At 40.7% G+C, this 12,937-nt stretch overlaps 1 protein-coding gene across 1 annotated transcript in view; it reads right to left on the bottom strand.

Annotated features, from left to right (window-relative positions):
* Positions 1-6,892, bottom strand: part of LOC117346248 (vomeronasal type-2 receptor 26-like) — a 41,186-nt gene extending 34,294 nt beyond the window's left edge. Inside the window, exons 1-2 of the mRNA XM_033915649.1 lie at positions 6,831-6,892; positions 3,529-3,820 (exon numbers count right to left, since the gene is read on the bottom strand). Of these exons, the coding sequence (XP_033771540.1) occupies positions 3,529-3,820; positions 6,831-6,892 (354 nt within the window). The remainder of the gene's footprint in view (positions 1-3,528; positions 3,821-6,830) is intronic.
* Positions 6,893-12,937: the final 6,045 nt, after the last annotated feature.

The raw sequence follows: 12,937 nt of genomic DNA, 5'->3' as shown, positions 1-12,937 counted from the left end.
TGATTTTGCAACTTTGGCAAGTTTGTCTTCATATTCTTTTTCAGCCTTCTTTATCAATGCTTTAGGGCCCATAATCAAAAAACATAGACATCCAAAAAGCATCCTAAATAAGCACTTGAATGTCCTAATCACCAGGACATCCATGTGCCAATAATCAAAACCGGCTTTCTATATGTCTAGTGAGGTGTTCCAGCCTCTATTCATTTAGAGCATGAGATGGGCATGGTGGAGGTGTGTTATGGGTGGGCTTTGGGCAGTTTCAAGGGTGGGTTAGACATGTACATCTTGCAGCGATAATCAACCATTTTGCAAGACATCCTGGACAGAACTTATACGTTTGGAACTAGACCTGTTTTAGAAGGGCCTAAGTGCCACCTTTGATCTAGGTGTCATTTAAAGAATCCGGGTCATTTGTCCATAACTGAGTTGATGGCAACTTATGCAATGCATTGAAAATATCATACATGTACCTTGACTGTGAGCACTGAACATTACACTGTGTGATAATACATGCTATATTTAGCCTCATCAACCTTCAAGATAATGCTACATAGAAAAGTGAGAGCGTTGTACAATTCTTACACATACTAAAAATGACTGTTTATAAATTACCCTCATAATTACATGAAAACATTATAAACTGTATAAAACAAGGGAAAAACATAAGAGCCAGACCTGAGACAACAAAAAGAAGTGTGAAAAAATAAAAAGCTATGCAAGCCACAAATTACAAAGAAAAACAACAAAGTGTTGCTGCAATCTGCTGTGCAAGCTATGATTTTTCCTTTGTTTTATACAGTTCATATTGTTAATTCTATAATGGCTGCTGAATCTTTGGCTTTATATTAGGGTCTATGTATACAAGTTTTGTGTATATTTACACTGATAATTTGTATTATTGGTATCTTGCTTTGTTGTAACAATTTTACATTATGAGGGGCTGCTGAAAAGTACTAGATGGTGTTGAGACAGACATGAACATAAGAACATAAGAAAAACCCTCACCGGATCAGACCGAGGTCCATCCAGTCCGGTGATCCGCACACGCGGCGGCCCATTTAGGTACTCCTAATTGGAGACCCAGATATACTGTAGCCCTCAATATGATTTGCAAGAAGGTGTGCATCCAACTTGCGCTTGAATCCCAGAACAGTAATCTCTGTCACAACATCCTCCGGGAGAGCATTCCAAATTCCCAGCACTCGCTGTGTGAAAAAGAACTTCCTGACATTCGTCCTGAACCTGCTGCCACTCAGTTTCAGTCTGTGACCTCTTAATAATAATAATAATAATAACTTTATTCTTATATACCGCCAACAATCTTGCGACTTCTAGGCGGTTTACAGCAAAGAATATTGCAATGTACATCTGATAGTAACAGCATTAATGATAATAACAACAGTTATGTATTGCAGGGTCGTGAAGTACCTTGCGGTTTGCACAGGGTTGGAAGTTAGTGATTGGGGTTAACAGTTTACAAGAACAGATTTGGGGAGTGATTACGAGGGGGGTTATTGTCCTTGTTCGTTGCCTAGGTATTTTGTGAACAGGTATGTTTTCAGGTGTTTCCTGAATTCTCCATAGTTGTTTGTGTGTGTAATTAGTTTATCTAAGTCTTTGCCCCATAAGGCTGCTTGATAGGATAGAAGTTGTTGATGGTATCTCTTATATTTGCATCCTTTGGCTGGTGGGGAGATGAATTTCAGGTGTAATCTTCTCTCATGTCTGTTGGTTGGGTATGAGAAGAGGTCTGTTATGTATTTAGGGGCTAGACCTGATAGTACTTTGAAGCATAGACATCCCAGCTTGAACTTCGTGCGTGCCTCCATTGGTAGCCAGTGCAGGAGTCGGTAGGAAGGGGTTATATGATCGGACTTCTTCAGCCCTTGTCCGTGTCACCTCCGAAAAAGTTAGTAATGCTTCTTCTTGGTCTATTTTATCAAATCCCTTTATTAATTTAAAAGTCTCTATTAAATCCCCTCTCAGTCTTCTCTGCTCGAGAAGCCAATGTTTGCCCTGGATCAGTGTCATGGAATGCTGCTGCTATTTGGGGTTTTGTCAGGTACTTGTGACTTGGGTTTACCTCTGTGAAGGTGGAATACTAGGCTAGATGAGACGTTGGTCTGATCCTGTAGGTTATTCTTATGTGGAATAAACTAAAACCTCAGACACCAAAAAACAAATTTAACACAATAAGCCTTGACGAGAGGAAAAGGATCTCAGACACCTACTTGATTCATGTAATACACAATCAAGACTTTAACAATTCCTCGTTTCTATCATTGATCCAGAAAAACTTCTCCAATGGTATGTCAATTATTATTTACTGACAAAACTTCTAGTAAATTAATAAACATTTAAGTGTGCTTATCTCAAATTTTCAACAGCCTGCCTGTCACAAAATAAGTGTGGGCTGTTGGAAATTTGAGATAAGCACACTTTTCCTCTCATCAAGCTTATTGTGTGAAACAGTGGAATTAGTTTTCTTGCTGCAGAAAAGTTCTCAGTCTCCATAGAGGGTTTTACACTTAGGGCTCCTTTTATCAAGGTGCGGTAGGCGGTTAACGTGCAGAATGCCGCACGTTCAACCGCATGCTGTGCTAGTCACTACCGCCTCCATTGACGAGGCGTTCGTTTTTAGGCTTGCCGCGGGGGGTTAGCGCATGATGAAATGTCCGACGCGCTAACCCCCGTAGCGCACGCCTTGTTAAAAGGAGCCCTTAGGGGTCCTTTTACAAAGGCAAGCTAAGCGTATTAGCATGTGCTAACCAATTTAGCGTGCGCTAAATACCCCGCCTCCGCTAGGGAAATTCAAGTTGGATGAAAAAAAAAAAAAGTCGCCTCCGAGCCTCGGCAATGATAAAGTCTGCTGAATGTACTAGCTCTACAGGGACCCCTGTCGTGGCTCAACAGTCAGAGCACTTGCCCTGTAGTCCCCAGGGTCCCAGGCTGGACCCGGTTCAAACCCCGCTTCCACTAGGGAAATTCAAGCTGGATGAAAAAAAAAAAAAGTCGCCTCCGAGCCTCAGCAATGATAAAGTCTGCTGAATATACTAGTAAATTCATTAGCGCGCATTAAGACGCTTAGCACGCCTTTGTAAAAGAGGGGGTTAGTCCAGTTATTTCTACTTTTTCCATTCTGTAGGAAAATTATGGAACAAGAAAAGTGGAAAATCCTTGTTATAAGCGTATAACCCTCAATGGAGACTGCTCCAAGTTTGTTGGTTGGGCTGAGAACTTTTCACCAGTCCCTCATATTGCTAATAATAAAAAAAATATTTGAAATAAATAAAAGAGAAACCAATATTTAAACAGAATTTAGGTAGGTATGTTCTGAGCAAAAACATGGTTTGCTTTATGAAAACTCGACTTTGCAATTTGATGAGCAACTGAAAATGTATCTTTCAATTGTCATATTTTCTCTTTGCAGTTTATTACATTTAAGTATTTGTTGATGGCAATATGAATTCACATTTATGTAGAAAATGATTATAGTCAAGAGTAGAAAATAAAATGGAGACGTCTTACGTATGGGTAGTGGTATATCCGGAGCATATTGGATATTAGCTTTGATTCCTCCTCAGAAACAACTTCGATGATAGCAGCAAGTGTGCCAGATCTTTTACAGTTGTAATTAATGATTGATTTGTCCATTCCTGATAAGATATTCATGAAAACTCTGAGTGCTACGGGTGGATGATTGTTAGAGTCATAAAGATGAAGCCCTAGAGTGATGTTTGGTAAAAGCTCTGAGCTGTTGTTAATCTCCTCCACTGCAAAAACAAAGGCCAGGAAGTTGTAGTAGTTTATTTCCCTAAAACTGTAATGAGATTCAGTGTCAGATAATGTAAAATAAGCACTAAAAATTATTTAGTGACATGAACATTGAATGGAGTAGACCAGTAGCCAAATGGTTAGTACAGCAGCCTGAGAACCAAACAATCCTTGTTTTATTTCTAATGATCTTCCCCATGAATCTAGAAAAGTCACTTAACTCTCTGTCTCCCCAGGTTAAAAAAACAAGTACCACTATGAGGGGCTGCGGAAAAGTTCTCAGCCCAACCAACATCCCCTCTTCCTAATTAATACATATTCTTCCTTCACACATCATTGTTAGTTGCTCCCCCTTTGATAGTGTGTGCTTCCTCTATGCACACTAGAAAGGCTTCATCATTAAAGGTTAATAATACATTGTTTGGGATTTGTGAACAATTATATAAACCATCATATGAAACAACAATATACAGTATATCAACATTTGTGACTCCTGAGGAAAACACTTAGATGCTGTAACACTGGTCGTGTTGAGTCAGGTTTTTTTCCCTATTTGGAATACGCAAAATCCCTACTCCTTATTAATTTTGAACATCCAGATAAAGCAGTCAAGATTGGAACTTATCTGATAGTGGTAACATCATGTATTATCCTGATACCTAATCTTGGTAACTTAGGACTCCTGGTACCATCGACACAATGCAGAGGGCACTGCAAAGATATTCAGAGATGATATTCAGATAATGCCTCTTAATAAGCTGATCAGCAGCTTTTTCCTGAAATTTCATATTAATTTAAATTTAATTTCCCTCCCTTATCCTACTTCTTGGCCATCAAAGTTTTAGGAACCTAAATTTAGAATAATTCTTGACAATAGGAAAATGGAAGGGCCACCTCTTCTCCCACTATATGCAATCTTATTGGATGAGGCAGGATGAGTGACAATTGTGTGATGCATATAATTCGGTGTTCCAATCTAAGGGATGTGGGGAGGTTGAAGGGGAAATATTATGTATATTTGTGACTATTCAATATAACAATAAATTTTACAACATAAAACTAATATGAATCTGCTAAACAGTGTTACTTACTTTGAATTATAACTCAACCTAGGGGGAGTTGTGAAGGATGGTAGTCGGTATGCATACGAAAATAATACACTTAGTATTCCCCCAATTTTGAAATCCCCATTCATGTGGTATCCAGGTGGTATCAAATCATCAAACTCTAAATAATGTGCACAGCCTGTGAATTTCCATAGGACATGAAAAGGCATTAAGAAAATCCACATTGAATGAGCTTTCATCTTCAAAATTGTGAAATAGTTTAATGAAAACCTAGCCGTGACTGAACTTAATTTATTGGCCTGGTAGAAGATGCTGCAGGGTTGTCCATAATCCCACACAAATGCACCTTTAAATCTCTAAAATAAAAATAAAAATGTGGTCAAATTTTCACACTGGAAGTAGAACTATAACCAAAGAAGCCAATATCACAGTAACGGGAAGGGGAGAGAGTCATAGAAGCCTGTTGCTGATTTTGAGTTTAATTCTCCCACTAAGGATCCAGTAGCTTTATAGTGTCTTCTCCTTACAGATTACCCTCAAGGGACTTCTGCTCTAGTTCTGTACATTTAACATTAAATATAGTTTGCTGTTGTTTTTATTTTTAAAGACAAAGATTTTTAAAGACAAACATTAATCTGGCTGAAATGTGTAGAGATCAGTATGATGACACTCATCAAGGATATTGTGTATGTGGTTAGGGATTTTATGACTGGACACCTATGCTCAGGTTGGAAAAAGGAACCTATCTTAAAAATCTATTTATAAATTCAATAGGAAATCGTGTATCTTTCATAGAATTAGTCTCACATATCCCTAAACCGGCTAGAGGATGCAGATATAAGAGACATCATCAACAACTTTTATCGTACCAAGCAGCCTTATGGGGCAAAGACCTAGGAAAACTAATCACACACTCAAACAACTATAGCGAATTTAGGAGACACCTAAAAACATACCTGTTCTTGAATTACATAGGTAACGAACAAGGACAATAGCCCCCTTCGTAATTCCACCCATATCTGATCTTGCAAACTGTTAACCTCTAACCTCTAATCTCTAAACTATGAATGTCCCAATCAATTAATGAAACTTTTCTAACTCATTGTAAATAGCACGGAACTTCCCGGTCCGGCAGTATATAAACTGTTGTTATTATTAATGTTGTTAATATCAGATGGTCACTGTTATACTCTGTAATTCACCGACTGTACAGTTTCACCTCACTGTAAACCGCCTAGAAGTCGCAAGATTGTTGGCGGTATATAAGAATAAAGTTATTATTATTATTATTATTATAAACAAATGTCCACAAACAACCACATTTGCATGTATTTTTGAACAGAAAACACTTGGGGGGGGGTCCTTTTACTAAGGCATGCTAGTGCATCTTAGTGTGCACTAAACATTAGTGCACGCTAAATGCTAATGCGTGGCAACGTGTCCATTATATCCTACGGACGTGTTGCCACACAATACCATATAACGTACGCTAAGGTGCACTAGCGTGCTGTAGTATAAGGACCCCCTTGATTTGAATATGGTTGCGAGATGGCCATTTTTTGGATGTTATGAGAGGGACACCTCAATTCTGACTTGGACATTATTTTTTTTAAAAATGTCCCTCTTAATCTTTTCACTTGAACAATTTTCATGGTTGCAGTAATTGGAAATGCTGTTTGTACAGTGTGTTTTGTTCCCTAACCACAATTTTGGGTTGGTTTTTTTTCCATGTTTAACATTAGGCTTTTGTGACTGATTTTTAAGAGGATATGAGAAAAGACCAGGGTTGTCATTAGGGGAGGAAAAACAGGGTAGCTGCTTGGGTCCCACAGTTCCAGGCGGCCCAGAGCTCCAAAGAAGAAAAAAATGCGTGTTTGTAGTCCAAGGGTCTTCCCTTGAAGAGCAGGGGTCAATAGCATACTTAGGACCTAACCTGTTAACTGACTAGAGGCGCATTTCTTAAAGATTTCTCGTTGAATAAAATTTTACCTGATTGCATCATACTTTTCCATATTTCCACTGGCCACAATATCATTTGAAGCAACCAGCATGGATCTATATGAATTTCTGCCATGTCCTTGTATATACCATGGACAACTAAGGCCCTTTTTTACTAAGGTACGCTAACGGATTAGCACATGCTAAGCGATTTAGCTCGAGCTAAACGCTAATGTGTGCATGTTATTCTATGGACACTTTAGTCATTAGCGCATGCTAATCCGTTAGCGCACCTTAGTAAAATAGGGGATACATTTTGCTGGCCCTGAGCCATTCCCAGCAGGCTAAATAGTGCTGAATAGCTGGTCCGATATCTTTATTTTAATGTGATGTTGATATAAAAAGGATGGAGTTGATCCAGATGAAGGCTACTAAAATGGCATGTGGTATGTCTTCCTCTGAAGGCATATAGGGATATACCGTACTTAAAAATCTCAATCTGTATACTTTGGAGGAAAGGCAGGAAAGGGGATATATGATAGAGACGTTTAAATACCTATGTAATTGAAATGTGCATGAGCTGAGGGCACAGGATGAAGTTAAGAGGTGATAGGCTCCAGAGTAATCTAAGGAAATATTTTTTTACAGAAAGGGTGGTAGATGCGTGGAACAGTCTCCTGGAAGAGGTGGTGGTGACAGAGTCTGTGAAGGCACGTGGGATTTCTCGGAGAGAAAAAATAGATAATGGTTACTGCGGATGGGCAGACTAGATGGGCCATTTGGCCTTTATCTGCCGTCTTGTTTCTGTTTCTATAGTGGAACTTCAGGTTTGATTTGACATGACAGTGCTTCAGTGATACTGCCTACATCATGATTCTAATTTTCTATGAGTATGAATCACATCTATATCTCTATGGGGGTCATTTTCAATAGATAAAAACATTTTTAAAATTGCATAAAGTAGCATTTGAATATTTTTCTCACTAAAAATGTTCAAATCACTATTTCCAAAACCCATATATTTCTAGGATGTTCATTTACATTCCAAGGGAGTTGTTGAAGGCATTTTTGTGTGTGTGTGTGGACTTAGGGAGGGCTTAGAATTTGGATGGTTTGTAGTGATAATCAAACACAAAACATTCAGGGCACCATTTAAATTGGGTGGTGGGGGGGGGTTTGACCTATTTTAAAAATGAATAAGATGACCTCTAGAGGAATTAAGGCATTACCCCTTAGGCCCTCTTTTACAAAGGTCCTAAATGTTTTAGCATGAATTTAATACACACTAAATCAAGGCGTGCGCTAACCGTTACTGTGTCCATAGGATAACATGCACGAATTAGCATTTATACTTCTCCCTCCGTATTCACTGTGTTAGGGGATTAACAGAACCGCAAATACTGACAAACCGTGAATAACTTTTTTATATGTTATTTGCTGTTTTCTATTAAAAACCATCGTGAATATGGTGAAACTGCGAATAACATGGTGGGAGACCTGGTCTGTTCCTGAAGGAGAGGCAAAACACAGTGAACAAAGTGCTGGGAATCAGCAATTTTCTCTGTAAACGCTTGGAAGCAGCAATTTCTCTGACAGAGAAAGGGCGGGACCACCAAGAGGAAGCAGCAGGACACCGGTAGGAGTGTCTACATGATGGGGGGGGGGGTCGGGAGGCTGTGGGGGTGCGAGCGGTCCTTCAGGGTGGGGGTGCGAGCGGTCCTTCGGGGTGGGGGCGCGGGTGCATGCGAGCGGTCCTTCGGGGTGGGGGTGGGGGTGCCTGCGAGCGGTCCTACGGGGTGGGGGTGCGAGCGGTCCTGCAGGGGGGGGTGAATCAGACGTTGTGGGGGGCATCAGGCTTTCAGGGTGGAGACAGAACTTCAAGGGGGAGAGGAGAGTCTGGGCGGGCGAAAGGAGAGTCGGGGTGGCCAGAGGAGAGTCGGGGCGGGCGAAAGGAGAGTCGGGCGGCGACGGGAGAGTTGGGGCACCATGCGTGGTATACGGGTATGCGCGGTATACAAAATTTTTTTTACATATATTTTGGTTTCCCGTGCGCTATACCCATGTGCGCATTTTACATGGGTGCGCGTTATCTACGTGAAAATACGGTACCTAACAAGATATGTAAAGACTTAAAATATATTCAAAATAAAATTATTTTCATAAACTAAAAATAAAGAATCTCATTTTTAATACAATCAGTCTTTGGTTGTTCTGCAATTGCATTCACCTTCAAACACAGTTGGTACATATTTGAAGGTATTTGTATTTGTATGTATAATCTGTAAATGCAAAAAAAAAAAAAAAAGATTTGAAGAGAGAATAATCCAGACTTTAATGTAGACTAGCTGATCGCCCGGTGTTGCCCGGGTATTTATTTATCCCATTCTTCCAGTATCAATAGACTTGTACTCAGTGATTACACCTGGAACTTGGACTTAAATGACATGGGAGTGTCAGTATTCATCTCAGTAAGCCTGAAAAGTATGAATTAGACACTAATATCTAATATCACCCCCTTCCCACCCCCCACAGTATTTTTTCTCAGATAGTAAGTCATATGTATACTAAGTTTGTTTGAAATCTCTCCAAGTGTTTATGGATTAGACACTAATATCTGTTGTTTTCAATGTCACACCTTCCCACCCCCTTCCCCCAGATACTAAGTCACATGTGTACAAAGTTTGGTTGAAATCTCTGCATGCATTTCAGAGTTATGCTGATTATTCATCTCAGTGAGCCCGAGAACACTATGGGGTAGATATTAAAATCTGTTATTTTTGATCATTTTTAAACATCACCTCCTTCCCACCCCCACAGTGTTTGTCTCCAGATAGTAAGTAATGTGTATGCTAAGTTTGGTTGAAATCTGTCCATGCATTTGAGGTATGCTGTAACATACATATATACTGTACATACACACACGGATATATGTGTATGTTTATTTGAGATTTGATATACCGCTCCTGCATTTTACTGTTGTAAGCAGTTTACAATGTATCAAACTTAACATCCGATTATAGATGGATAGATAGATAGATGAAGGCTCTTATATAATGACTTAGTGATTTGGTGGTCACTGTCATTAAGGAACAGCTTAAGCTGAATCAAGACTTAAATCCACCTAATCAAGAAGTTCTCCAGTATATAAGACCAGATGAATATTTTTCTCTGTGAGAAGAAGGGAGGGATATTTTTTATTTGATAAAATAATATCCATATCATAATTTATTACTACTAAATCATATTTTTTGGAATGAAAGACAAAGAATTTAAAAGGAATGTTTCAGGTTTGAGGGAAAGACACACCCAAGGAGAAGATCAATACACCAGGGCTACAGAAAGGCTCAGGGTAAGTGCTCTCTAATGCTAAAAGACAGGGAAAGCCTTAAGTTTGTAAGCTTGTAGCTCTATCCAATAGGGGGTGGAAACCAGGGTTGACAATTTTGTTGCAAGGGGAAACAATCTGGGGATATGCAAGAAAGGGACAGTGTTCCAGTAGTCTACTGAAGCGGGAGGTATAGTGCTTGGAAACAGGAAGCAGCATTTCCTGAGGCTATGAACCATTTAATCAGTTGGGAATGGATGGTACAAGCTATTACAACAGGAGGAAATGATTAGGTATTGTGGGTTTTAGTCCCACTTAGCCCAGAAGTCTGGCAATGCTAAATAAGTAAGTAGTAGAAACATAGAAAATGAAGGCAGATAAAGACCACATGGCCTATCTATCAATATTTGTGGTTCCTCATCCAGAGTTTGTGTCTACTTCCCCTTCCATCCAGCATGTATGCCCCTTTCTCTCCCATACTGCATCCAGATGCACCCTTTTACCTGATGTCAACACAACCCCATCTCTGCCACAGCCACTGCTGCTTCTATAGAATAACAGTAGCAAATAAATAAACAAAAAACAAACAAAATTATAAAACAAAGAAAAGTTGTTCAGAGTCCTTTTTTTCCTCTTCACAGCTGCTGTCTCTGCCCTGGAACTGGAAGTGACATCAGAGAAAGGCAGGTCCAGAAACCACAAGGAGGAAGAGAACTCATTAAGTTTTTTTTTCTTTTACCTCCACCGCTGCTGCTGTTAGTCTACAGAAGCATCAGTAGTTGTGGCATTGGTGGGGGGTATCAGCATCAGCATGAGATGTGAGTGGTATCTGGATGCAGGAGGATAGAGAGGGAGACAGGCATGATACAGGCTATGATGCAGCAGATGTTCTCACAAGTTGCATGCAGCAGCCCTAAAGCTTTTCCTCTGATGTAACATCCTGTTTCTGCCTGGGTAGATCATGTCAGAGGAGAAGCTTTGGGGATGTCACATGCAACTAGTGAGGATGGTTGCCATATCATGGACCCTCAAAGAGAAAACTTTGATTTTGAAAAGTGCCAGGAAGATGAGAAGGGAAGGAGATGCCCCAAGAAGGGGAAGAGGTTAAGTCGTGCTTCATGTTTATTGTGTGGAGGAAGAGGGGGAGGGGCATATGCTAGATGGAAGTGGTTGGAGTTAGAAAGGGGAATAGACACTGGAAGGAAGTGGGGAGGAAAGAGAGGAGAACAGATGCTGAATAGAATGGTGAGAAAGGGGGAACAGATGCTGGCTGGATGTAGGGGAGTGAGAGAAGGGAGTAGATGCTTGAAGGAAGTGAGGAGGAGAACAGATGCTGGATGGAAGTGGAGAGGAGAGAGAGGGCAGATTCTGGATGGAAGGAGAGGATAAAGAAAAAGATGCATGCTGGATTGGTGGTAGAGGAAAGAATTAGTGAGATACTGGAAGGGATGAGGGAAAGAGGTGGCAAGCCGAAAGGTGGCAATGAAAAGAGGGAAATTGAGGATTGGATAGTAAGAGCTGCCTTGCTATCACTACCACTTACCTTCACCTGTGACTGCCTCTGCCCACTGCCTGATATGGTCCACTACAAGCTCCCCCCATCTCTCTGTCCTCCCTCCCTCCCTCCACCCATGATCCAGTCAAGTGCAATTTGGTCAGGTCAGGTCTCTCCCACCATGGTTAGCTCTCTCTTCTCCTTCCCTCCAGCTCTCTAACCTTTCATAGCCACTGACAGTGCTTTTGATTAAAGCAGAGTACTGCCTGCAGGTTAGGTGGTTTCAGTTTCTCATGGTCTCTTCAGTCCCTGCTACACCACATCAGTAAGTTAGATCAGCTATTCTGGTGCAGCAGGGACTGAAGAGACTGAGAGACTGAAGCCACTTAGCCTGCAGACAGTGCTCTTCTTTAATCACTAGTACTTCTGATGGCTATGAAAGTTAGAGAGAGGGAAGGAAGTTTTAATTATGAGCCCCATAACATACTACATACATAATAAAATTAAACAAAATAAACCAAAATCTGAAATATCATGCACAATTTGGGTTACATGTCAAAAAAGATAGATCAGTATTATAAAAGATGCAAAGATGTGCTGGTGTTCTGATTTTGATTTTGACTGCGCCATTGAGAGGGAAAGGAAACGGCATGACGTTTTGTAACGGAAGTTAGAGTACGTCGCTACGGAGTTCAGGAGAGGAAGAATTGACGGCTGGTGATTTTATCTGCGAAGTGGCGTTATTAATTCCTAAGAGGTGGCCGAAGACAAAGCCAGCACAAACGTCACGGAGAACAAGCTGGCGGACATCAAACTGAAGGATGATTGTCACACTAAGATGCATGTAGCATTTGCTTCAGCCACCTTGAGTCCTACATGAGTTCTGTGCAGAAGGAACCCAGGCAGAGCACCTTTCCTGCCCTAGCCGGTGTGTACCTGTGAATGGGGGAAGCTGTATGAGATCCACAGCGTGGCCAGTCCCTCACTTCTGCCTGCACACCAGGCGCTATCGCTCTCTCAGCTGACGGAGGGCAGGGGGCAGTTTTGCTTGTCCTGTCAGGCCTTATTTCCATGATAAAAGTGGTGTCCATTTCATCCCCAAACTCTAGCCGAAAAGCTTGGCACTGCTTGGCACTGCTTGGTTAATCGTTATGCCTGCTGACTCACTGTCTTGATACTGAAGCCTCCACTTGACTGTTTTTATTGTTTTATTTAATTTTAATTACATTTTATTTCAAGTTTGTTTCATTTACCCATTTTAATTTGAATTGTATTTGTACTACTACCTCAGGCCCTCTCGCTCTTCCCAAGGACCGCCGCCGCCTCCGCCCACATTAC

Source organism: Geotrypetes seraphini, chromosome 12 (genome assembly GCF_902459505.1).
Source record: "Geotrypetes seraphini chromosome 12, aGeoSer1.1, whole genome shotgun sequence".
In the NCBI taxonomy this organism is placed as follows: domain Eukaryota; kingdom Metazoa; phylum Chordata; class Amphibia; order Gymnophiona; family Dermophiidae; genus Geotrypetes; species Geotrypetes seraphini.
Note: the sequence above shows the minus strand (reverse complement) of the source record. Positions and strands in the feature narration are given on the sequence as shown.